General features: G+C 45.4%; 1 protein-coding gene across 1 annotated transcript; it reads left to right on the forward strand.

Annotated features, from left to right (window-relative positions):
- Positions 1 to 659: 659 nt before the first annotated feature.
- ccdc180 (coiled-coil domain containing 180) lies at positions 660 to 23,633 on the forward strand (the record flags this gene model as incomplete). Its single annotated transcript, XM_079269783.1, has 40 exons — positions 660 to 752; positions 898 to 1,006; positions 1,265 to 1,377; positions 1,711 to 1,839; positions 3,971 to 4,214; positions 4,328 to 5,322; positions 6,792 to 6,898; positions 7,099 to 7,219; positions 7,345 to 7,464; positions 10,294 to 10,389; positions 10,472 to 10,635; positions 10,742 to 10,837; positions 10,917 to 10,996; positions 11,212 to 11,300; positions 11,456 to 11,575; positions 11,672 to 11,845; positions 11,912 to 12,027; positions 12,136 to 12,262; positions 12,469 to 12,514; positions 12,607 to 12,701; positions 12,772 to 12,941; positions 13,025 to 13,194; positions 13,417 to 13,594; positions 13,663 to 13,809; positions 13,904 to 14,048; positions 14,128 to 14,244; positions 14,331 to 14,405; positions 15,286 to 15,369; positions 16,100 to 16,227; positions 16,302 to 16,339; positions 16,442 to 16,493; positions 16,634 to 16,711; positions 16,920 to 16,986; positions 17,189 to 17,324; positions 17,563 to 17,723; positions 21,082 to 21,207; positions 21,290 to 21,386; positions 21,469 to 21,541; positions 23,263 to 23,407; positions 23,493 to 23,633. The coding sequence occupies 40 exons, from the start codon at positions 660 to 662 to the stop codon at positions 23,631 to 23,633; spliced, it is 5,562 nt and encodes a 1,853-aa protein (XP_079125909.1).
- Positions 23,634 to 27,648: the final 4,015 nt, after the last annotated feature.

The raw sequence follows: 27,648 nt of genomic DNA on the forward strand, positions 1-27,648 counted from the left end.
TACTTACATGTGTGACCCGCTTTACTTCACGTTAAAAATGGATGACAGCGAAAGCCCTGAGAAACCTAGAGAGAGGAGTGCTGAGATGGAGATGAGCAACACCAGATGAAGCATAATTTGTAGGCCACTATTACAAATGAAATCGATGATTTCTCTAAACGGACGTGGCGTATGTGCAACACTAAGTATCTCTCTGGCTTTAATCAGTCTTCATTTACAGTTAAAAGTACATTATTTTCACTGGTTTGAGTCATGGTTGAAGTTTGATACGGTCTAGGAAGATAAACAACGTTCATGACGCGAGTCAGCAAACCTTGCTATGTCGATTAGTGCTGGGCGGAATGACCACAAATGTTTATCACGGTAGTTTGTACGATTCTGCCGGTTTCACGGTATATCAGGGTATTTTTTTAAACAAAAATGTTATTTCTAAAACAAAAGTGACCTTATAACAACTGGCCAAGATGACATTAATTCATATTTCCTGGATTGCAGACGACGGAATCTTTATGAAAAACAATACTAACAGATGTGTTCCTGCTTGTGAAGCCTTCACATGTAGAACAGGTGTGTTGATGAAGCAGCTGTAACTCCTGAAGTTAATGGAAGAAGGTACCAGGCCTACACAAGTGTCAGACTAAAGACTTTCACTGGACAACATGTCTCTCAACCCGGTGCTGTGTGCAACTGCAATATTCAACACGCTCCAGCAGCAGAGCCAATGTGCAGCTGCTCTCGTGTATTTCATAGAGGTAAGCATCATACACGCTTTACACAAATAACAATAATTCAATGTAAAATAACTTTAATGGCTGCCATGTCTGCAGAAGGACCCCCCCAGGACCGGATGGCCAGGATTACCTCAACAGAAAGCTCTTCCCATCCATACAATTGCAGGCAGTATGTGATGGGAAGAGCCTCTTTGTGGGGAAGCCTGGCTCCGTCCATGACACCAGAGTCCTGAAGAACATCAGGATCTACCAAGAGGCTCTGTATCCTCCCTCAGGTAAGTCTAATTCAAGTTTTTAATACATCAATGCCATCAATTACTGAAAGAAATAGTAATTACTTTCACACTCTCTACAGGATACTTTATTTTGGGTGATGGTGGCTACCCCTGCATGACGAGGCCATCATCACCTCATAAAGACCCGCTGCAAGGGAGGGTGCAGCGCCGCTCCAACCAGCATCATGTAAAGCCCCGTTCCATCACATAGCGGGTCTTTGGGACGTTGAAGACTTGGTGGAGATCGCTGTTCTTCAGGGCTCTGGAGGTCGACCGTTGTCCCCAGAGTCATCACCGCCTGCCTCACAGCGGAGGACATCCTCCATCCAACAGAGGATGTCGGGGACATCGGTGTGATTCCACCACGTCCAGTGAGGGGGGAACGAGACCAACTGACAGGGCTGCTCTCTGCTCCACCCTGTGGAGTTGCAGGAGTACGATTATTTGTAGACTTGGGGACATGAAGACCTGTTACACCACACTTTATGATCAGCTGTGTGCCTTTGAAGCACCTCTTTTAGTTATGTCTATTTCTAAGTTGCCTTTAAGTTTGTGTTGTGCATTTCTCTTCAAAAATAGATTCAAGTCATTTGTGTACTGTACCAAAGTTTGACTTTTGTAACGACATCATTGACCAGGGATTCCAACCAAAGCAAGTTGTCTGTCAGAAAGATGTAAACCCTAAACAAAAAACTGTCCAACAGGCCGAGGTGGATGACTCATCGTCCTCCGTGGTGATACAGGTGCAGAATCCTCTTCCTCGTATGCCTGGCCACAAGTTGCTGCTCCAGAGGATGATTAGCCACTACCACTGGGGGTCACATCAGCTCATGGTATCCCCCAACACATGAGTACATCAGGACTGGGGGCTCCATAGAAGGCCGCCTCCCGATGGCCTCATGCATGAGAGAAATAATCTAATATTTTTTCATAAATACACATGTATTATAATTTATAAAAATATTTTTCCCATTATCTTATTTTCTCATTGCACAGCTACTGTCTTCCTCAGTTGCTCTGCTTCCAGTGCAGCTTGTTTTAAGTAGAGCTTTTATCCAATCAGATTTCACCTCTGTGTCTCTAGGTAAGAAGAGAGGCCCGAGGCCTGCAGACTCTCAAGTGAATCCCTTTGCAGTCTAAGTAAATGGGGACGATATTGTTGATTGTCAGAGTGTTCAACCAATCAGATCTTTAGTTTGACATGTTGTCCGTGAGTCCGTAAGGGGGGGGACATATCCCTCCTTACGGACTCACGGACACATAGGATGCTGACTTAGCCTAATTGCAATGTGACGTTAAACACGGGGTAACCATTGGACGCATGGAGACGTAACAAAAAGGTAAACAAAGAGGACGGATCACGTGTGTTCAGCCTGGAGTATTACATTTACTCAGAAACATAAAGGGTTGAAGATGGAACAAAAAATAAACATGAAATCAGAGAATATTTATGTATTTATTCATCAAATATTTGATTTTGTCATTGAAGCTGTTTTGACAAAAACGAGTAAATAGATTATATGAAGTTACCTCTCATCTTGTGAGGAAAAAGCCTGGAAGACGTTCAAATCAGGAAGTACAAAATAAATACACACAATTATACATCATATTTATTGTTGTTTTCATGGTAACGTGATAAAGTGCTGTCCCATTCATATTTACACCATCTCAAGCCCTCACAGTCTCTCACACTCACCTAGCGTAACGATGGCCTGCCTCGGTCGGCGCTAGCTGCTCTTGGCCTGTCTCGAACGATTCCGTCGTGACGCGCTTTCCGGTCATTACGCTGTCATTTTCTTCGGCGATCGCCAACCAAACGTAAGTAATATTAATTCATACATATCAAATAATCTACCTGTCAAATTTCATGAATATATATGGACGTTTATATGTCTAAATACTATAGGAAAGTGACTTTGATGAGAGGAAGCAGAAAGAACGCTCGGGCGACGCTCTTTACTCTGAGAAGTGTCTCTGTATTTTCTCCGTATTGCTAATATAAGTTAGCATACGAGTGTAGTTTGTAGCTAGCTTTACACTACTTTGTCTAGCCAATGAAAATATAGCATTGATGTGTGACATAATCTGTAGTCGAGGGGAGGGAGGCAGAAATGTTGTGTCTGAAAAAAACAGTTGTGGCCGCGGGAAAAACGATCAAAGAATCATAGCGCGAGTTAAAGGTAGGCTGCTGTTTGTTTGGTCTTAGCTCTGAAACATAACAGCAGACATGTAAAATAAAATGCTTTTCTTGTTTATCATAAGCCAGGCTACATCAAGTATAATAATGCACAATGATCTGATCAATTATGCAAATAATGTTGGGGTGTGTGTGTGTGTGTATGCATGTATGTATGTGTGTGTGTGTGTGTGTTTGAGAGTGAGAGAGACTGTACATTTATTGAAAGCCAGCAGTGGCTCTTATGATTAGAACTATTTTGTAGATAAGCCTCCAATATAACACAGTGCTGTTATACAGTATATAAGGTTAACCAAAATGTAATGTTTTTGACTTAAATGTCTCTCTTGTGGTTTATGTTCCTGCCTGAAAAGAACAGAGACAGAGAACAGCGACAGAGAGAAGGAAGAGAAGACAGGCAAAGGGAGACCGCAATAAGCAGAAGAACAGTAGAAAGCAGACTCAAAGAAGCAGAAAAGAACAGAAAGAAGACAGCAATAAGCAGAAAAGACAGGAAGAACCTTTAAAGTAAGAAAGGTAGGTATTGTGTGTCTGTGTGAAAGTTTTTTCCTTGACAGGAGGATCAAGAAAATAAGAGATGGATATAGAAATTGTAAATCTACAATGGTTTAAGGTAAATATATTTATGTCTATGCATGTGTTAAATATGCATGAGTCTATACATGGTAATCTGGCAATTTATAGAACTATTCAATTTATTGAGACATGTACTGTGGCTTTAAAACAAATTTTGTATTTAATTTCTTACTGTAAATGTGTATTTGCAGATGCCAAACATGCAGCAAGTCAGGAAGAGGGAGAGGAAGACGAGGAAGTGGACCCAGGAGGCCATGGCACAGGCCCTACTGGAGGTGAAAGCAGGCAGGCTTTCTCTACGGCAGGCAGCCCAGCAGTTTGGGGTCCCTAAGTCCAGCCTGAGTGACCGAGTCAGTGGAAGGGTGTCCTCTGACTGTGTCTATGGTCAGAGGACACTCCTCACCCCTGAAGATGAGGATTCCCTGGTGGAGTACTGTTTGTATTCTGCCAGTCACGGGTTTCCACTGACGAAGCCTCAGGTCCTGGCCCACGCTCTGGCCATCTATAACCTCCGCCACCGGGACGCACAAAGAACCGTGCTTGGCCAGACGTGGTGGATAAACTTCTGGGAGCGCCAAACACCATCGCCTTACTGCCCGGACCCCAGACATCATTGACCGTGGGAGGGCATCCTGCGCCAAGAGGGGCCAAGTGCCAAGTGCAGGAGCGCCCGCTGCTGCTCATCATGGACGGACATCAATCACACCTGGATCCAGAGCTGGTCCGGGCGGCACAGAGGGAGGGGGTCATTCTCTTGTGCCTGCCACCGCATACGTCTCACATCCTTCAACCTCTGGATGTGAGTTTCTTCGGACCCTTGAAGGCAGATTTCTCTGGTGTTACAGGAGATCTGTCGGCAGTGAGCCACTCCTTCTTGGTTTCTAAGAAGGAGTTTTCAAGGGTCCTAAGAGACTCCTACCAGAGGGTGAAGGATCGGAGACTGGTGGTGGCTGGGTTCAGGAGGTGTGGCCTCTATCCTCTGGACCCAATGGCTATCGACTGGTCACGGGTCATGCCGTCCGGGCCGCGGCGTGGGGCCTCCTCACCACCTCCGCCAACCTCATCTGCATCTTCCTGGGCTGCGCATGATGTTGCCCTCCCAGCGTCCCCTTTCTCCAGCCCCTATCCCCAACCCCCACCTGCCCCTCCTCCCAATCCCTACATGACCCATCCCCTGGTAACATCAGGCCGGATAACAGTAGACCTGGCCCACCTCCTGGCCGAAATAAACTACAACCGCAACACCGGCAAGGTCAGGAGGAACATCACCAAGGCCAGGTTACTGACAGCTCAGGAGATGTCTGACGTCATCGTGGAGGCAGAGGACCGTGCTGCAAGACGGGAGGCCAAGCTCTGGCCAGAAGAGACAGAGAGCAGCAGCGGGCCGGAGACACCGACCCGGCAGCTACTTCCTCTACCCTGTCTGGCGGCTCTCGCCCCAGCAGCAGAACACCAGTGTCCCTCGGGGCTACTACAGCCACCAGCTCCGGACTTTCCATCGCCGGTCCCTCATCCCGCTCTGCCCCCTCTCGTGCCTCCCACGGTCCCCGGCTGCCTGCCAGCAGCACATCACCACCACTGAGCCTGCCTGCTGAGGAACACCGCCACCTTCCCCCGTCTCCTGGTCAGCGCATCCCTATTTTGCATTTGAATTCACGTATAAATCAGAATTTATTAACTATTGTTACGCATAAACATTATTATAAGTATGTATTTTAGAGTTGTAATAATAAAATATGATTATTATTTCAGAGCCTTCAACATCGGCTGCGGGACGTGGCCTCTATGGGTCCCAAACTCCTTCCTCTCCCTCCCACTGTAAATCCTTTAAATTATCTGAAAAAAACCCACAATATTATAACACGATGGTGACATTAGCCATGATGAAGAGTAAACAAAGCATGGTTATGCTTTTTCTGTTATTTATACAGCCTCCCAACCTGCAGAGACCCGACCTTCATCCAGCTCCTCATCTGCTGGACCTACGACATCCACCGGTACTTCATGTTAACTTGCATTGTATGCCAACCCATGAAAATCTGATCAGTCTTTAATTCAAAGTCATTTTTTATTTATTTGAATAGGTCACACTCCTGAAGAGATGGAGCAGACAGTTTGGGAGTGTGGCCGGTGCCAGGAACCTGACCCTCCAGAGAGCTCGGAGGGATTGGTGTCGTGGGTCCAGTGTGACAGCTGCCACACATGGTATCACACCATGTGTGTGGGCTGGGACGAGGAGCTGGATGATGAAGAGGATTATTTCAAATGCCATGTGTGTCCTGATTTTTTATTTCATTGGTTTGTTTTTAAATAAATGTTTGCACAGAACTTTTCAATCATTTGCACAAGTTATTTGTCTTTCACTTTAACAATGTAGCTTTTTAATCATGAATACTCGTGTTTTAGTTGTAATATAACTCTTACTCTGCACTGTGTGTTATGATAATAATTGTTATATACAATATGTGTACATAATTGTTAAATTCCATACATCAGCTGGTGTTTTGCCAGTGATTGACATGAGAAGAGTTTAACAAAACATCCAGCAGGTGGTGGTATACGCTCAAACGGAAATTAAGGAGCTTTTATTGCATCATTTGGAGTTGTTGTGAATTGTATTGAAACATTAGCTAAAAACTGTCCGGTTTGGGGTACAACTCCGTTACTCACCAGGTGACGTCAGTAAATCCTTGAGGGTTCAGGGTTTGGGGCTTTGGAGGGACATTGGGATTGGGCCGATGTTCCCCTGGTCCAGACATGTCCCACTAAATGACGACGTGTCGCCTTTAAAACACGTCATTCTCTGTTTTGAAGCGGATGTGTTCCGGATTTACGATTTTCTCCCCGGACCCAGAACGTCTCAGTTTTCCCCCCCTCGCAACGCGCTCGTTGTCATGACGAGAGAGAGCCGCACTGAACGAAGCCGGTTAACGTAAAATCAACACGCTCAGGTGAGTTCAGAACCGGATCTCACCGGGTCTGAGTGAACCTGGTCTCTGTGTGTCTCTGTAGGTCCAGCTGTCCAGATCTCTGATGGCCCGACATACAGACAGGAGGACAGCCTGTCTGTCTGCTGAGGACAGCAAGGACAGCAACACGCACTGCAGCACCACCAGCAGGTAGACAGGAGAGCAGACAGACAGTAGAGCAGACGGACAGGAGAGCAGACAGACAGGAGAGCAGACAGACAGTAGAGCAGACGGACAGGAGAGCAGACAGACAGTAGAGCAGACGGACAGTAGAGCAGACGGACAGTAGAGCAGACGGACAGTAGAGCAGACAGACAGGTCCTCATACTGTCTCACGTGTTGTATCTCAGCAGGAAGCTGCAGGATGAAGATGTCTGGAATCTTCCTGACTCTGAGGGTTCGTACCTTCACATTATAGCTCACAAACAAGCTCTAAAACAGCTGGAGACAGAACTCACACACCTCAGTCAGGTAAATTATACACTGATATACTACTATGTAGTACACCTGAGGTTGTATACACACTGTTATACTATGATATAATACACCTGTATCCTGGTTCTGGTTCTTACTGACTCACCTGTTGAATGTTTCAGGTGTGTGAGACTCAGGTGAGGACCGTCAGTCTGGAGCTGCTGTACTCTCTGCAGGACGTGGACCTCAGGTTGAACCCCCTAAAGGACAGAATGGAGCAGCTGGACCATGTCAGTGGACAGGTATACTCGCCTCCATGGACAGATAGACTCACCTCCAGGTCCCTTTGGTAGGTGTTCCTGAGCTTTTGATCAAACACAGCCGACGAAGTCCTTCAAGATTTTTAACATAGCCGACAACTGAGTCTGGTCTACTGGACCTCTAACTAAGACCCCGAAAGGAAGATCCTGGTCAGATGTTGAGGCACATTTAGACCTGAAGGATCAGGGTGTCACGGTTTAGGCTTTGCCCCCTGTGTTCCTGTCTGTGTGTGTGTTTCCCCTGATTGCACTCATCCTTCTCACCTGCCCAGTCCACCCAGCTGCCTTCAATCTCCTCATCACCCCACATACTCCCCTGCTTTCCCCATTCTGGTTGTCAGATCGTCCTTGTTCGTGCCCCTGTCTCTTCCAGTCGTGTGTCTCCCTCGTGTTTGCTCCATGCTCCAGCATTTGCCCCCGGTTTGTTTTCTATGCCTTTTTGCGACTTTGCCTTTTTGTTTTCTGTTTGGATTTTTTGCCCGCTCCCTGTTGGAGTCGCTTTCAGTTTTGTTTGTGACTTTTTAAGTAAAGAACTTTAAGTTTAAAACTCCACCTCGTCTCCAGTGTCTGCACTTGAGTCTCCGATCTGCCCCTCGGTCGTGACACAGGGTCTTTGTCTCTAAGACTGAGTCCAGACTCCCTTTAGGGGAAGACCATCTCAACTGCTTGTATCCTGATCCAGAGCCTTCAGGATCTCAGGCTGAACCTGATCCAGATCTGCTGAGTAGCGTTTAGTCTTCCTTAGAAACCTTAAATTAAGTTACTTTAATATTCTGCTTTTTAAAGACTCACAACGTTTTACACAGTTTGGTTGGTGGCTGATCTGACGGTGTGTGTGTGTGTGTGTGTGTGTGTGTGTGTGTAGGAGGTGTGTCTTCTCTGGGAGGAAGTGCAGGAGGAGGTGACGATGAAGAAGATCAGAATAAAGGATTTTAACCACAAACTGACTGAATGTGAGACTCAACGAACCGACGAGGTCAGATTGAGTTTCAGGCTGCATCGTCATTAACACGTAAACAAACATCATGTGACTCTTCACTACTCTGGTCATGATGATGTAAACAGGAAGTACATCACTTAGTTAATAAAGTCTTCAATAATAAAGGCTCTTCTTCTATAAACTCAAACAGACACATTTCGTGGAAAGTTTTACAAGTTTTATTTTTCAGACTTAGTTACAAAGCTGCAGGTCTTTATCAATTCAATTTGCTTTATTGGCATGAAAGTTTAGAAACAGTATTGCCAAAGCATAAAAAAAACATAAATTAAACATACAATAACATTAATACACAATACTATTAATACACAATAACATTAATACACAATATTAAAATAACATCTAGATTGATTATTAATTATATATGTGTGTGTGTGTACACGTCACTCACTGTCCCTTGTGGCATGCTCTAGCCCTATTTTTAGGCCTCTGCTCGAAAATTGCATACCCATGCTAAAGAGAGTAGATCTGTAACTACAAGGTCTATTTTAATAATTTTGATGGTATAATACAGGTAACAGTTGTGAGATGTGTAAATATTGTGTATATGTTACTGGTTAATAGTGAATGAAGATGGCACACATCTCAAATTGAAAAGTTTCAGGTTCGCCTGAAAAAAAAGCACTTTTATTGATATTATTTCTTTGAAATAATGCAGATCCAAGCCTAAAAATACGCCACAATCATAGCACAACATGCCTGAAGTCTCCACAAACAAATTTTACTTCGATTGAGTGAAGCAGGCCACGGTTATAGAGGTTTGAGTACTGGTTCAGTAGGAGACAGTATAACCAGGTCAGACACTTCACCTCTCTCTCTAGGAGGGAGAGCCCAGGAACAGCACATTGATCCAACACTTCATTGATATATACATTGAATAAAGTCAACATGACCAACACCTCTTTTCTGGGTGAAGAATTCAGTTTGTTTGTCTCCAATTGTAACAGCACACCTATAATCCATTGATTTAACCAGATCATACATATTGCCTCCTATCCCACACTGTAGAAGTCTGTAATAGAGCCTTCATGCCAAATAGAGTCCAAAGCTTTCTTCAAATCCATAAAACAAGAGAATATTTTACCATGCTGTGTTTGGTGGACATGTTCGTTAAGTGTGAAGGGTATATACATGGTCGGTGGTCCGGTGTTTTGGGAGGAAGAGAATTCGATTTTTACTCAAGATGGAGTGTACGTGAAGGACATGTAGTGTTCTTTTATTTAGAATACTACAGAATAATGTACAGCTGCTGACACAGATGCCCCGGTAGTTACTAGGGTCTGACTTGTCTCCACTCTTATGAACGGGGAAATGAGCCCTTTGCTCCAGATGTCAGGAAAACATCCCGACTGTAATACGATGTAATACACTAGATCCAAGAGCTGAGGAGGATGTGAATCTTCCTAAAGAGTCCCCTCTGAACCGACCGTTAACTATGTACAGGCCGAAGGCCACTTTTATTTATTTCAGAGTCCAGGTTGTTCCGGTGGGTGTTGGTTGGTGTGGTGAATAAGGGAGTCTGACCAAACACATGGTTGTTGCCCTGTGGGTCGATGACGTCAGGTTCAATTCCTGTTCGTCCATTTAGATCTCCAGTTAGAAGCACGTTTCCCTGGGCCTGGAATTAGATTTCTGAATGAAGAGTTTCAAAAATGTCTTCCTCATTCATTTCATGGAGGCATGTACTGCTTTCACTAATATTACCACTGTACTGACTGCTACTATTGTTATTTTTACACGACTAATTAACAATATATTTCCATGTTCTGTTATAAATAATAATAATAATTTAAGTATAAATATGTCTCATGTAGATCAGAGTCGTCCTCAGGAAGTACCTCCACCTGCTGGAGAACATCAGCTTCCTGCCTCCACCTGATGTCTACAGACTGATCCACACCGAGGCCATGGTAACTCTCTGACCTCCTCTCTGTCTGTGTATCCAGATGTTGAACCAGTCTCTCCTGACCTCCCCTCTGTCTGTGTCTCCAGATGTTGAACCAGTCTCTCCTGGTGAACCGTCGCAGCGCTGCTCGTCTGCTGCTGCTCCTCCAGGAGGAGAACCTGCAGCAGGAGTCTCTGCTCCGTCTGCAGTGGGAGGAGCACCTGAGCCTCTGGAGGAGGACCAGGGTCGGGAGGGTCGTAGACCGCTTCAGGTGAGGGGGGGTGCAATAGTGTAAAATACTCGTAGTGCAGTTTTTAGCAGCTGTATCAGCAATATTTGTACAAACTGGTTCAGCATCAGCAGTACTTGTGTTGTAGGAGTCTCTGCAGCAGAGATGAGGAGCAGCAGCTGGTCTCAGGTCAGCTAGTGTCAGGTCTGACCAAACAACGTGATGACGTCATCGATCACATCAGGTAACAACATCGCTCCGTAACAACGATCAGGTCGAGGAAAACATCCGGCTCAGATGTCCAATCAGTGTCTCTGTTTCAGCTCGCTGGTCCCGCCCTTCTGCTCCACTGCGCTGGTCTCTGATTGGTTCGACCGGCTGGCGGCCGTCAATCAACAGATCGGTAAACGTCCTCCCAAATACATGAAACCTAATATTTCAGTTTTAACGTTGTTTGAGCTCTTTTAATGACATCATCATTGTGTGTATGTGTATGTGTGTGTATCTTTGGTGTGTGTGTGTGTGTATGTGTGCGTCTTTTTGGTGCGTGTGTCTTTGGTGAACGTGTATGTGTGTGTGCGTGTGTGTGTATGTGTACATGTGTTTGTGTGTGTTCAGATGATCTTCACACTCACTTCCTCCTTCATCTTCGTCTCCATCATGAACAATCGTGGTCTGATCGACTGGCTGAAGTTGAGCTCTGTGAGGTGAAATCATTACGTTAATATTAATTTTCTTCCAAATATAAATCTGTTTCTAGTAAAAGGTGAAATTAAAAGATTATCAGATTTAGCAAGGATAACGGACATGACGAAGATCGAACATTGATCCTCATTATTGATTATTGAGCATTGATCAACAGAAGGAGCTCTCAGCTCTGCAGCTGTCCCAGGACGAGGTGAACGACGTCGTGGGCTCTCAGCTCCTCACTGTGATTGGACGAAGCCAGAGTGAAGAAGAGGAGCGATTAGCTGCTGTAGATGTCAGTCCGACAAACCTCACTGAGACATGTCTGAGTGACAATACATGTGACCTGATCCACCTGTCTTTCTCTCTCTGTCCACCTGTCTGTCTGCAGCGGTGCTGTGACTCTGAGGCCCGTTGTGCTCTCGGTCTCACCAGGTGTGTGTTTGTTGTGATGCGAGGAGCAGCGTTACTATGGGAGACGCACAGCCACAGGTTAGAGAGGAGACGAGAAGAACTAGAACAACACCTGGACGACCTCAGACAGTCTCAGCAGAAACACACACAGGTGAGTCTCACCTCTACAACACACACAGGTGAGTCTCTCCCATGATGCATTGCTGTTGTTCATCAGAGCATGAAAGTGCGTCTGGACCACCTGCTGTGTGGACTCCGTCAGGGGAGCAGTGAGGAGGCTCTGAAGACGTCTCTGGACGAAACCGTCCACTACCTGCAGGATGTCAAACACAGGTATTGTAGGATACATGCTAATGCTAACGCTAATGTAGATTCAGTCAGCATTGAGCCACAACAGCGATCAATATATATGTGTGTGTGTGTGTGTGTGTGTGTGTTCAGCTGCACACAGTGTGTCTCTGATCAGTCGGAGGTGTTGGATCATCTCCCATTACTCCTCCTGGAGGAGCTCCTCTCCTACAGCAGCAGCCTCACCTCCTTCTACCACCTGGACCACACCTACAGACCGGTAAGTCGTAGTTTACAGGTGTAACAGGTGATACCAGGTCATGTGACTCCTCAGCTGGTAGTTTACAGGTGTAACAGGTGATACCAGGTCATGTGACTCCTCAGCTGGTGGTTTACAGGTTTAATAGGTGAGACCAGGTCATGTGACTCCTCAGCTGGTAGTTTAAAGGTGTAACAGGTGAGTCACAAACTGTTCTTCCTCCTCAGAGTCCAGAAGAACTGGAGAACCTCCTCCCATCATCCACCAAACCGGGTCAGTCTGTCTTCAGGTCCAGGATTCACTTATGAACTGGTGTTGAACTGGTTCGGTCCAGTCTGAACTCGTTTGTTTGGTTGTTTGTGTAGAACACAGTGAGGAAGCTGAACTACAAAAACCAGCCAAGATGATGCAGGAGGAGGAGTCAGACCCTGCCCAGCCCTCTCCTGATTGGTTGACTGAGGTGAAGCTCTGACCAATGACAAACAACGACTCACTTGTGATGGCTCCAGCTGAACCGTGTGTGTGTGCAGGCGGATTCCTGTCTGCTGGATCTCAGCGACATCAGCAGTGATGTCACGTTCACATCATCCAGGGGTGTGACCTATAGTGGCCCTGCCTTCAGATGCCCTGCTCCCGACCTGCAGCTAGAAACACACCTGAGCCTGTTTCCTGTGGAGCTGCTCACACACACACTGAGCAGGTACACACACACACACACACTGAGCAGGTACACACACACACAGTGTAAACAGGATTGTGTGTGTGTGTGTGTGTGTTGTTCAGGACGAGGAGTTTGTTCTTCGATCATTTTGAGAAACATTTTCACGACGTCCTCAACTCAGCCGTTACCACGATGAAGGACAGGAAGGAGGTGGCAAAATCAGACCAAGAACTACAACTGAAGGAGCTGAACTACAAAAACATCCAGACACACGTATACCAACAACGCCTGGGTAACACACACACACACACACACACACACACACGCACACACACTTCTGTGTGACCTTCTTCCTGATCCCAAAATCTTTAAACTGCAGAATGAAAATAATGTGTGTGTGTGTGTGTGTGTGTGTGTGTGTGTGTGTGTGTGTGTGTGTGTGTGTGTGTGTGTGTGTGTGTGTGTGTGTGTGTGTGTGTGTGTGTGTGTGTGTGTGTGTGTGTGTGTGTGTTAGCTGAGCTGCAGCTCCACAGACAACAGGTGGACCTTCACTGTGAGGAGGTCTCTGAGGTGTTGACTTCCTGCCGGGTGGATCTACAGGAGGTGCAGACCTCCATCAGCAGGAGGAACCAGGAGTTCAGCGTCTGTCTGTCTGTTATGGAGGACGTTTTGACAGCTGACAGCAGCCGACGGTAAGAACTGATCTGAGGTCAGCTCACAGGCCTGTCTGTCTCTTTATTACCTGTCTGTCTGTCTGCAGGCTGAAGGCTCTGAGCTCCACCCTGCAGGACCGTCTGGATCAGCATATCAAAGACACCCAGCGCTGTCAGACCGCCTTCAGACAGACAGTCCACCACAGACTGGATCAGCTCAGAACCAGAACCACAAGGCTCCTCAACTCCTTCAGGTAACAACTGGAAGACCCTTTAACTTGTCTGTCTGCCTGTCCGTTTGCCTGTCTGTCATCTGTCTGACTGTCTGTCTGTTTCCTCCTCCTGCAGGTTGTTCAGTGAAGGAGGTGACGTTGCTCCCCAGGAGCTGAGGTTGTTCCAGAAGAGGCTGGTGGCCGAAACCAGACAGATCAGTGTGACGGAGGAGTCCATCTACTCTGAGCTGGAGGGGTCTGAGTCACAGAGTCTACAGCAGGTCTGACCTCTGTCTCTTATTTATATCTACAATCCACCAGATGTTTATATTTCACTTCCTCTTTGTGCTCCTCCTCCAGCTGAAGGAGGTGTCGGCTCCTCTAGAGGAGAAACTCTGCTTCCTGAAGTCTGAGGTGGACTTCATAGAGAAGATCCAGGAGATCATGAGCAGCACACAAGTTCACATCAAGGCTGAAGTACCTGTCTGTCTGACCGTCTGTCTGTCTGACTGTCTGTCTTTCTGTCTGTCTGACCGTCTGTCTGTCTCTCTTGTTTGAATCAGGCAAACAGCAGTAAACAGCAGCAGGTCGTCATCAGCAGCATGTTGGAGGATCTGAGGATGATGGAGTACACGCAGGTATACACAGGTACACACAGGTATACACACACAGGTACACACAGGTACTGTGGTTGTTGATTTTCTTTGAAGAGACTGGTCACAGATGAGGTTGGAGTCGAAGATCAACTTTTCAGAATTCTTTATTGGACATGAATCATGGGAGGAAAATTACAGCTTGCTAGGCTGTAGGATTTCTTCAACTAAACTAAAAAGTTACACGTTCTTTATACTTCTCAGTCTACACACAGGTGGGGGTTGAGACATACATCATTGTCTGGCTCCCCATCCATACATTGGATGTTAACTAATCTAAACCATATGTTTGAACCTAAAGGTAAAATAAAATAAATGAAGAACCCTGGCACCCCAGACCCAAGTCTCGATATTTTTCAGAGCTAACCCCTGGGTCAACCAAACACATCTGTTCAACGAGGGTGTGCCTGGTCACACAAAGCTCAACTTACAAAATTGAAAATACACTTATAAGTTGTGTTGAGAATGCACATATGCTGCTATAATACAACATGCAATGTTATCAATCCTAACATGTATATACAAGAGATATAAAATATCTCCACAGTACCCACAGGTACACACACAGGTACACATAGGTACAAATAGGTACGCACAGACAGGTACACACAAGAACAACCAGGTATACACAGAGGTATACACAGGTATACCCAAAGGTACCCACAGGTACACACACAGGTATACACAGGTACACAATACTACAGCTGTAGCACTTCTTATTAGGGTGGTGTTGTAGTACTGTTGTATTACTACCCCCGTCAGTACTGTAGTACTATAAAACCTTGTACTTCTGTGATGATGTAGAAAGAACAAGAGATCAGTAAGTCTCTGTTTATTGTCTGTCTGTCTTCCTGTCTGTCTGCAGGTGTCTCCTGATCAGGTGTGTTCTCTCCTGTCATCAGTCAATGAAGAACTCAGGAAGTGCTGCCAGTACCTGGACTTTTCATTGGTAGGGTACCTCCTGTTTACTTGGACTACCTTTAATCTACATGGACTACCCCCCGTTTACCTGGACTACCTTTAATCTACATGGACTACCTCTTGTTTACCTGGACTACCTTTAATCTACATGGACTACCTCTAGTTTACCTGGACTACCTTTAATCTACATGGACTACCTCTAGTTTACCTGGACTACCTTTAATCTACATGGACTACCTCTAGTTTACCTGGACTACCTTTAATCTATATGGACTACCTCTAGTTTACCTGGACTACCTTTAATCTACATGGACTACCTCTAGTTTACCTGGACTACCTTTAATCTATATGGACTACCTCTTGTTTACCTGGACTACCTTTAATCTACATGGACTACCTCTAGTTTACCTGGACTACCTTTAATCTACATGGACTACCTCTAGTTTACCTGGACTACCTTCAATCTACATGGACTACCTCTAGTTTACCTGGACTACCTTTAATCTACATGGACTACCTCCTGTTTACCTGGATTACCTTTAATCTACATGGATTAACTCCTTTTTACCTGCACTACCTTTAATCTACATGGACTATCTCCTGTATACCTGGACTACCTTGTCTCTTTGGACTACCTCCTGTTTACCTGGACCACCTTTTGACTATCTGGTCCACCTGCTGTCCTAGATCTAAGTCTACGATGTGTTCTACTTTACCCTCCATGTGGTTTACCATGTGTGTGTTATTTGTGTGTTTAGGGCACCACCCACTCAGTTCCTCCTAAATCCAGGAAGCAGGTCCGGTCTGCCCCACCTCCTGGTTTACTGCAGACAGGTGTGGACCTCCTGGATGACCCTGTTGTGGGCGTCATCAAGTCCCTGAACAGGTACATAACTAGTACTGCAGGGAGTACTGTCAGTTCTGTTTGTGGTACCTGATGTTTTCTTTCTGTCCAATCAGGTTCAGTCTGATCCAGGATGACAGAAGACCAGCTGCTGGTAAAATCTTCTAAACCTGTTGTTGTTGTTGTTGTTGTTTACATGTAAATACATCTCCAACCTGAGAACTTTGCAAAAGACTTCGTGTCCTGATTTCTGTAGGTCTGACCTGTCCGGTCCAACAGAAATGTACAGAGTCCTTCAGTACACCGAGGTACACACACATACACATACAGGAAAAAGTGGAAGCCAACGAAGTGAATGTTGAGGCATCAGCTCTCTACCTAAAAGTTCTTGTTGAAAGCAGCAAGACAATAAAGAGGCTTAATGTGTGTGTATGTGTGTGTGTGTCAGCATGAGTGAAGGCTGCAGGTCCATCAGGACTGAAAGAAGGTTCCAGATTTTTGGACCAGAACCAGAACAGAACCCACAGTGAGTCCCAGCTGCTGGTCTGATGTCGCAGCCAGGTGTTCACCTGTGTTGATCACAGGTGTTGATCACAGGTGTTGATCACCTGTATTGATCACCTGTGTTGATCACAGGTGTTGATCACAGGTGTTGATCACCTGTGTTGGTCACCTGTATGATCACCTGTGTTGGTCACCTGTATTGATCACAGGTGTGTGTGTCTGTGTTGCAGCTCCTTCAGCTCCACCCTGAACTCTGTGTTGTGGAGAACCAATGGCGTCATCCTGCAGGTTGCTGAGGTAACAGAGACTCACTGTTAGTGGAGCATGTGAGCGGTGATGTGGATCAATGTGGACTTTAACAGATCTGTCTGTCTGTCTGTCTACCTGTCTGTCTCTCTCTCTCTCTGTCTGTCTACCTGTCTGTCTCTCTCTCTCTCTGTCTGTCTACCTGTCTGTCTGTCTGTCTAACTGTCTGTCTGTCTACCTGTCTTTCTGTCAGGACTTCTACCAGCGTTGTGGTCTCAGCAAGTTCCTCCTGCTTCCCCACAGTTTGGACCAATGGGCTGAGAGCATGCAGCAAAGGCTGCTGGGATACCAGGAACAGATCAGGACGTTTCTGTGCACCAGCAGAGAGGGTACACACACACACACACACACACACACACACACACACACACACACACACACACACACACACAGATCTATGATGATCCTCATTGATGTAAAACCAGGTGTGAAGTCTGTGAAGGTCTTCAGACGTCCTCACAAAGTCCTCACAAAGATAGAAATACAACATGTCTCATCCTGCCTGTCTCTACCTATCTGTCTCATCCTGTCTGTCTCTACCTGTCTGACTTTACCTGTCTTTTTCAGAGTTGGCGACACAGCGGTCTCTGTCGGAGAGTCTGCTGCTTTCATTACCTGAAGTTTTGATTGGTAACCATGAGCAACGACAGGGGGCGGAGCTTATTGAGGAGATGGGCAGAGTTCGAGTGAAGCTGGAGGAGACGCTGGCAGCCAGCGAGGAGGACAAGGTGTCCACAACATTCACAACATGTCTGTCTTCACCTGTCTGTCTTCATCTGTCTGTACTTACCTGTCTCTTCTAACCTCTCTGTCCTCACCTGTCTGTCTTCGCCTGTCCTGACCTGTCTGTCCTCACCTGTCCTCACCTGTCTGTCCTAACCTGTCTGTCCTCCCCTGTCTGTATTCACCTGTCAGATAAGACAAGATGGATAAGATAGACTTTATTGTCCGGAAGGAAATTTGTCTTGGAAACATACATACAGTGTCTGCTGTTAAAACAATAAAAATAACATATTGCATACATACATTACATACACAGACTGTCGCCAGTACACACAGTACCTACAGTAGATGCAAAAGACCAGCCAACAAATTAATTTCACACTGCTCGTTGTACAACGCACCAGTAGTGTATTAAGACAATACAAATAAATATCCGTGTTACAGCTCTGTCTAGCTTGCCATTTAGGGCTTTGATGGACAAGGGGACAAAGGAGTTGTTAAAGCGGTTGAGCCAGCACTGGGCGACTCTGAAGTGTCTGCCTGAAGGAAGAAGCTGGTATTCAGAGTGGAGGACATGGGTAGGATCTGAAATAATCTTCTGGGCCTGTCTGATGATAGTTTCATCAAAGACGGCCTGGATTGTGGGATGCTTTCTGACTCCCTTGACTTTCATGGCTCTTTGTGTTAGCCGGGTGATCTGGGCTTTCAGCTGTACACTGAGGTTGCCAAACCAGGCTGAGATGCCAAACTGCAGGACGCTCTCAACTATGGCGTGGTAGAAGAGGAGCAACACTTTCTGGTTGACACCACTGGTAACCACTGGTGAGTGGTCTCCAATGTATTTGGGGTTGAATACCATCTCCTCTGTTTTCCTGATGTTGAGGATGAGGAAGTGTTTGTCCCTGCACCACTGGACAAAGTTCTGAATCTCATGTTTGTACACAGCTGTATCCGATGTGTCAGACACGAGACCCAGAATATCATCAGAAAACTTGATCATGTAATTGTTAGCAGTGCTGCATGTACATGGTAAAGGGTTCAGACAAGGTCCTGTTCACCCTGACCTGCTGGGTACGGTTGGTGAGGAATGAGTGGTACCACCTAATAGTGAAGGGGTTGACATTAATCAGCTGCAGTGTATTCAGGAGAACATGAGGCTGTAGGGTGTTAAAGGCTGAACTGAAATCTACACACAACAGTCTAGCATAGGCCCTCGGATTCTCGAGGTGTTTAGTCACTAGGTGCACTATACTGTTGGTTGCATCATCAGTGCCTCTCTGCTGTGTGTATGCAAACTGGTAGGGATCTAGCTGTGGGCCTACATCCAGCCGTAGTTTGCTCACCATGAGCGTCTCCATACACCCCATCACAACAGAGGTTAGAGCAATAGGTCGAAAATCATTATTCTCCTGTGGACAGGGTTTCTTAGCCAGTATGATGATTGCCTTTTTCCATTGTGTTGGTACAGTGTGAGAATCTAGGGACCTCTGGAAAATGGGGTACCAGGCAGGTGTCAATTCATCTGCACATGTTTTAAATAGAAAAGCAGAGATACCATCTGGACCTGTGGCCTTGTTGACATTGATTTGCTTAAGGACCTTGATGACGGATTTATGGTCAATCTCTAGCCTGTCAACATCATCAATAGCAATACCATCAAGCACCATGTCACATTCAGCAGAGAAGTCATCATTGTCAAACCGCTTGTAAAAAACATTCAGCTCATTTGCTTTAGCCAGTTCATCTCAACATATAAGGATGTTTTTGTGGGTTTCATGTTGGTGGCTGTTTTCATGGAGTTCATAGCCTGGAGGGTTTCCTCTATTGCCTCCCTATGGTGTTCCCGAGCTTCTTTCAGCCTGGCTCAACTCCTTTTGTACAGTTTTTAGTTGTAGGTGGTCGTTGGTCTTAAATGCCAGTTTTTTTCTGTTAATACAGTCCTTCACCTCCTTTTGTTGTTCGAATAATTTCTCCCATGATGAAAATCGGGGCGTTTGGGGTGCGCTGTAGTTGTTCGTGAACACAGTCTGCCACCTGTGCCCTCGAGGCATTGCCATTGGGAGGTACATAAACAGAGCAGATGAGGATATTACCAAACTCCCGAGGTAGGTAGAACGGCCTGAGACTCGCACATAACAGTTCCACATCAGGGTTACAGACTGTGTGCTGTCTGCACCACTTGTCATTTATGTACAAGCAGAGCCCACCCCCTTTGCTTTTCCCTGACAGCTCGCTTCTGTCAGAGCGAATGTGTGAGAACCCCTCTATACCAACACAGCAGTCAGGGATCTCGGGATGTAACCAAGTCTCTGTGAAAAGCATGATACAGGACTCACGGTACTCAAAGCATCCCCTTGTCAGGAGTCGGAGTTCGTCCATCTTATTCCTCAGCGACCTTACGTTACTCAGAATCATAGATGGCAGGGGCGGTCGATTGCCTCTTCTCCGTAGCCGTTGTCGTACGCCTCCTCTCCGGCCTCTTTTCCGCAATCGCTGCTGACGTGGAGCTCTAATGTCTTCCGGCACATTGTTGAGGAGCGATCCGAAAGGATCTGCTGTGAGCTTATCTCCATAGTGGCGTTGAGACAAGAGAGCTTCCCTCGTGTAAGATAGCTCCTGGTTGCTACTTGCCCAAGCAGGTACTGCCTTGCAGGTGGTGAAAGGTTCGGACAGGAGCAGTAACGCCACCAGAAAAAATCCCAAAACACATGCCATCATATAGTCCTTTGTCTTGATCATACGAATTGAACATAGGGAAAACCGATCGTTCACAAAAAGCAAAACAAACAAAGCAGCACAGGTACGCATATCCGTGTCGCCTGCAGAGCAGCGCCAGTGTGACACACCGGTGTACTTATCTGTCTGTCTTTACCTGTTCTCACCTGTCTGTCTTTACCTGTCTGTCCTCACCTGTCTGTCCTCCTCTGTCTGTATTCACCTGTCTTTACCTGTTCTCACCGGTCTGTGCTCACCTGTCTGTCTTCACCTGTTCTCACCTGTGTGTCCTCACCTCTCTCTCCTTACCTGTCTGTCTTCATCTGTCCTCACCTGTCTGTCCTCGCCTGTTCTCACCTGTCCTTCACCTGTATCCTCACTTTTCTGTCTTCACCTGTTCTCACCTGTCTGTCCTAACCTGTTCTAACCTGTCTATCCTCACCTCTCTGTCCACACCTGTCTGTCTTCACCTGTCTGTTCTCACCTGTCTGTCCTAACCTGTATATTCTCACCTGTCTGTTCTCACCTGTCTGTCCTAACCTGTATATTCTCACCTGTCTGTCCTCACCTGTCTGTCCTAACCTGTCTATTCTCACCTGTCTGTTCCAACCTGTCTGTCCTCACCTGTCTGTCTTCACCTGTCCTCAGCGTGTGAACATCCATCAGCTCCGAGTGTCTCTCAGAGACGACGATCTTCAGACTGTGAACATCAGAGAGGAGCTCAGACAGCAGCAGCTGCAGAGCTCCATTTGCTCTTTACACCTGGAACTACAGGTAGGAGGGGGAGGAGTCAGTGGGACACCTGTTAACACCAGTACCTGTCACACCTGTCTGTTTTCTGTGTTTGTGTGTTCAGGTGTGTGTGAGAGTCAGAGGGGAAGAGTTTGTGACATCACTGTCCCGTCTGACAGAGCAGCTGTTCTCTCAGCTGGATGAGCTGCTCACACCTGAAGGTGACTCACCTTTGACCCGCCTCTTTTTACACCTATGTACCTGTGACCTTCGGGTCATTAAGCTCCCTGTTTGTTTCCATAGAAACAGAGGCAGAGCAGCACTCTGACGTCAACACCGTCACCACAGAGATGGAGGCTGAAACAGGAAACAGCAGGTAACACCTGACCTGTTACTGTGAGATCATGAATACACATATATTTATTAGTGCTGGGTAACGATTACAATTGTTAATCGCGATTAATCTCATTGTCATGCACAACATTCAATCATGAATTCAAAAGTAGTGTATTGCGTACTTTTATTTTAAAAGTACTGCTATATGAACAAAAGTGCAATAACATTTGTTTTGCACACAAATCAGGTTATTTTTAACAGCAGTATTCCCTTTACACAGTAGCAGTTAAAATACAGTTATAATGATTCTGACCATAGATATTCAGCCGGTGTTCACAACTTTATCTTCATGTGAATTCATGTCAATTTGAAATATACACCTTGAAAACTGCAAACCTAGCTACGTCATGTTTTTATGTTTGTTAAAGTCTCAGTCGTGATAACTAAATGATATGGTTATTATACATATTACAAACAAAAACACTAAAAACTCAAAAAAAAAATATTTAAATGAATCATTTCTTTTTTGCTTTTTTTGGTATTTTGGTCAGACACATATGCAACGCTGATAATATGTGTGGTATTTGTTATAAATATACATAGAGGGTGATAATAAGCTGTACTTGGAGGGACTGAGGACCCAGGGGAATGTAGGTGAAGGAAACAGGAAGAGACAGAAGAGACACCACACAAATAGCTGTTCACCGCTCGCTGCCCGGTTCTTGTGTTAAAATGTCCGCTTAATAATAATTTTTAAAAAACTGCGTTAACGCGCGATAAAATAATTGTCGGCGTTAATGAATGCGTTAACGCGTTATTATCGCATTAACTTTCCCAGCCCGAATATATATACACCAGTTGTGGCCGTCAGGGCCTTCAAGGCCTTCTCTGCTGGCCTAGACAGATTCACAAGTTATAGCTATTTTATAATTTAATAATTTTTCATAAATACACTACATGTATTATAATATTTTTCCCATTATCTTATTTTCTCATTGCACAGCTACTGTCTTCCTCAGTTGCTCTGCTTCCAGTGCAGCTTGTTTTAAGTAGAGCTTTTATCCAATCAGATTTCACCTCTGTGTCTCTAGGTAAGAAGAGAGGCAGAGGCCTGCAGACTCTCAAGTGAATCCCTTTGCAGTTTAAGTAAATAGGGACGATATTGTTGATTGTCATAGTGTTCAACCAATCAGATCTTTAGTTTGACATGTTGGGCGTATTCTTTGATTTTATATGTGATAGGAACCATTGTTACGTCCAATGTTGCTCTGGGGACATATTTAGCCGGTGCCAGTGTTGGCAACTTGCTCGCTAAATCTGGCGACTTTCCAAACCTTCATGGCGACTTTTTTTGTCAAAAGCTACTTGCGACAAATCTAGCGACTTGTTCTGGTGTTTTGACTCTGATGTTAAAGCACGTACGTTCTGCACTGAACGAGCAGCGGGTGCTGCCGTGAGCCGCCCCAAAGCACTCACAGGCGGTCACTCTCACAGAAGCCTCGCGCAGCAGTCTCAGCTGCAGTCAGAGAAGAGAGGAGACGCACTCTATCTATAGGTGTTGGCTTCATTTTTAGACGAAAACAAATAATAACCGTAGCTGTGTTTCAGCTGCAGGACAGCAGTGAAGGCCCAGGTATAAAATGCACGGCCCGCCACTGATACACATATTTATATCACAGAACACTTTACAGCCAATGACGTCATCACAAATCTTCACAATAAGAGCTCTCCATCACCTGTGTGTGTGTGTGTGTGTGTCAGGACCTGGTCTGGTATCCCGTACCTGTCCCCCACCAACGATGACCCATCAGACAGTTTTACTACGCCAACAACAGCATCCATCACCACAACCAGGTGCACCCTGGGACATCAGGCTGTCATTGAGCAGAGAGACGCTGCTGTGAAGGTACACACGCACAGACACACAGAGGACTGAACATAATGTTACGTTAACATGATGTGATTAATGAGTGTGTGTGTGTTTGTCTCAGAGGTTCGAGCAGCTGTTCAGGTCGGAGTCGTCACGTTCAGACGACGACCAACGAGGAAGACTGCGTGAACTACAGAACTGGAACACACACTGGAGGCAGCAGATACACACTCTGAAACACGCACACACATACACAGGCTGAAGTGTGATGCCAGCAGCTGATTGGCTCTTTGCTGTGTAGTCATCACCTGTGTTGATGTCTGTTAATAAACCACAGAAGAAGAAAAAGAACAGTCTCGACTTGTTTTAGTTGTTGCTCCAGGTGACGATCTGGAGTCATCACCTGAACACCTGAGCACCTGAACACCTACATAAAACATTATATTGACAGGATGTTGATTTAAAGTGAAACTGTCACTAGCAATAAGCTAACTACACATCTACGTTGAAAATAATCTCAAATAAACAAAATAAAATAAAATGTAGTTCAATTTCTAACATTTCAGTTTAGATTAAACCAGGGGTCGGCAACCTTTTCTATCCAAAGAGCCATTTTGCCCTATTTTCCACCAAATAAAATTAGTCTGGAGCTGCAAAAGCTATTTGATATCACAGCTTATAAAGATGTATATATAGTTACATTATATATACAAAAACTATAGTTTGTTGTATTAAAATATAGAAGAAGAATAAAGACAATTCTTGACATTTCTTTGCAATTTTACCTGATATAACAATATCAGCAGCTGAGGAATCGTTCTTTGTCGCTCATCTCCAGCGTGACACTTTTCAGCAAATGCTGTGTGCTTCTGGGAGCATACAGGTAAGTCAGCATCGTTGGCAGTGAAAGCAAATAAAGATGTCCACGCAGAGTTAAACTCTATTTTCCTCCGTGACTTTTCTTTTTAACCATTAAAACCATAAAAAAGCGCTTGACAGGGGTAGAGGATTTAACTGCCTGTGGGAAAAATTAACATAAGATTCTGTTCATTCTTGCTTCTAAATTATATTCTCTCTGAACACGTTTCTCTTTTTGGAGAGCGTCATGTGAGATAACTTCTTCGATCAGCGCAATTCTCCTGCTCTTTCTATTTCCTCGTCTCAGCCCCTGTGTCACGTGTGTGTAAACCTCGCTCGAATCAGGAGACTTATCAGAATACCCATATTTGATTGGCTGAGCTGCATCACGTGATGTGATTTGCAATGCATTGGTCGGTGTGTTTCCTGCACCGCCGAATAAGTGTCGTAACGGCTGAATAAGACGCGCCAGTTCAAGTTTAAACTCGGTGTCCAATACGTATAATTCCGAATTATCTATCGGTTTTTGGTTCCTGAGTCCGGATCCGGTGCGCCAGTTGGGGACCTCAGGTAGCCGCAACACACATAAAGAGCTGCATGCGGCTCCGGAGCTGCAGGTTGCCGACCCCTGGATTAAACAAACGTATTTAACATGTTAGCGTTTTAAAGCTAGCTGTTGATCCCTGTTTCCAGTCTTTATGCTAAGCTAAGCTAACCATGGACATTATTTTCCCTCTAAACACCTGAGAGAAGATTTATCTAAATACAAACAAACATAAGAGTTCATTATTTAAAAATAACAAGATGGAGCTGTTTTATATTTAATGACGCTGCAAATACAAACAAACCGACCAATCAGCAGCCAGAAGTCTTTGTGATGTCATCAAAGGTATATAACTTTACTTTAAAAATAAAGGGCTTCTTAGGAGACCTGCTATGAAAAACAGGTCCTACACGAGCATCTGAGGTCGAAAGGGAGTCTGGGGGTCTGGAGGAGGTGTGAGGGTCTAGAGGAGGTTCAAATATATATATATATATAGATATATATATCTATATATATATATACTTTTTTGGATATATGTATTTACTTACATTGTACATATTGTTAAATGTTTATACCTACGTTGGTTTTGTTTTCTTGTTTATTGAGAATTTGTGGATGTACATCGAGAGCGAAGTGGAAACCGGAGTCAAATTTCATGTATGTGTATAAAGCTGATTCTGATGGTCTGGAGGAGGTCCAAAAGAGATCCGGTGGTCTGGAGGCGGTCCGAGGGTCTGGAGGAGGTTCAAAGGAGATCTGGTGGTCTGGAGGAGGTCCGGGGTCTGGAGGAGGTTCAAAGGAGATCTGGTGGTCTGGAGGAGGTCCGGGGGTCTGGAGGAGGTTCAAAGGAGATCTGGTGGTCTGGAGGAGGTCCGGGGTCTGGAGGCGGTTCAAAGGAGATCTGGTGGTCTGGAGGAGGTCCGGGGTCTGGAGGCGGTTCAAAGGAGATCTGGTGGTCTGGAGGCGGTCCGGGGGTCTGGAGGAGGTTCAAAGGAGATCTGGTGGTCTGGAGGAGTTCAGGACTCTGAGTCAAGGTTGGAGATCTTGTCGATGGACTGCAGCAGTTGAGAGACCAGACAGAGAGTTTCTGCTTCGCCCAGCAGTTGACTGAAGACAGACATGTTACAGTGTTAGCATGTTGCTGTTGAACCTGTCGTCACAGGACTCGGTAGAAATGAGGAACGTCCAACATGTCCTCAACCTGATGGTCTACAAATCAACACACACACCGGATGGAGGAGTGGGCCGTCTTGTTCAGGTACTCAGACGCAACCTGAGCATTGTGTCTAATCGTCATGACGATTTCCGACTCTGCCGCCTACGTTCTCCGACTGTAGAGTGTCGACCTCCATCTGAGACACAACACACATATACAGTACATATATGCGAAATATGTGCGACCACCGACCAGCCCCGACCGTTGCCCGGCGCAACCGGCCGCGGGCGGACCGGCCGCGGTTGTGGAGCTCCGTTTCCCTACGAACGTGTTCGTTGATCTGTAGATCCACTCGGGTTTCTCCAAAAGTTCTCAAAAGCACCGTAGTGTCCTACCGTGCTATGGCGTCCTCAGGTTAGCGTAGCATAGCTCCAAACACCAAGATGCTCAGTTAAAATGAAACACATTCCCAGCCATAAAATGTGCAACGCTGTCAGCCAGACAGCTGTGCAATGATAAAATAAGCTAATGGGAAAACAAATTATAATACATGTAGTGTATTTATGAAAAATGATAAAATTATAATACAGCTATAACTTTGTAATTCTGTTTAGGCCAGCAGAGAAGGCTTAGCTGGCCCTGACCCACCACTGCCTTCCACTTCACAGCGTCTCTCCTGGCAACACCTAGTCTCTACAGTCACATCGTGCCCCAGATCCACACTGATGACCGAGGCACACACTGCAAAAAGTGTCTGTTAACCAGCCTCAAAACATTATTTCCCTAAAGCTGTTATTGTTATTGTGCATTCAATACTAAAAAATCTTCACTCCATCTGACAGTGTCTCATATGTGTTGTGTTTCATCTTGTTCCAGGCCGCTCTTCATTAAAGTCAGGCTATTTGACGTCAGTACTGTATTTTCCATCATAAGTTCATGAAGGAGACCCTTGAATCAACTGAAATCTTGGCAGTGGGAAGCCTTATTTTCCTTAGCTTAAACACATTAAAACCAATAAACAAGTGAAGTGTGTCAGTGGCACATTTTTCTATTTCTATGTTTCTTCAACCGAGTAGTAACAGTTCCCTGCTACAACTTGTTGACCTGACCCAGTTCTATTTTAGCCCGTCATTAGGTGTCTGTAAGTATGGGTCAGCATGCCGTCTTGCTCTGGGAGAGTTTTTAGAAATCAAGTCAAGTCTAACCAGGCCAATCGATCACTGTTCCGAAAACGGAACTCTGTAGTAAGAAATGCATGTAACCAATAGTAAACTGTCTTGTTTTGAATAAAAGCCAACTTTGTAAGTAAGAATCTTGGATTCACTGTGACGCTGCAACATGTCATCTATGTGTACAGTTTATATGCAGATGTGTGTGTCTCAAATCTTTGTGTTTGTGACATTTGAGTTCTGCAAATTCTGTCGAGAAAACTGAGCCGAAGCATTAGTGAACTATTGTAACGCTTAATCTACTGTACAACAGGTCTGCTTCTCCATCTGTTCAGCATATACTACGCAATATACTACGCATATAGTCACACTGGCTCGCTCCATCACTTCCAGTCCAGCTAGGAGCGAGTCCAGTCTTCCCCCAGTTAGATCAACCTGGCTTTATTAGCAACACAATGCTACTATCTAGTGGTTCAACATCTGCACCAAAGGTTTACGTTCTCACCAAAGGTCGTCTTTGTGCCTTGCTTACAGTTTATTGTGATACAAA

This window comes from Melanostigma gelatinosum (assembly GCF_949748355.1).
Source record: "Melanostigma gelatinosum genome assembly, chromosome: 6".
NCBI lineage: Eukaryota > Metazoa > Chordata > Actinopteri > Perciformes > Zoarcidae > Melanostigma > Melanostigma gelatinosum.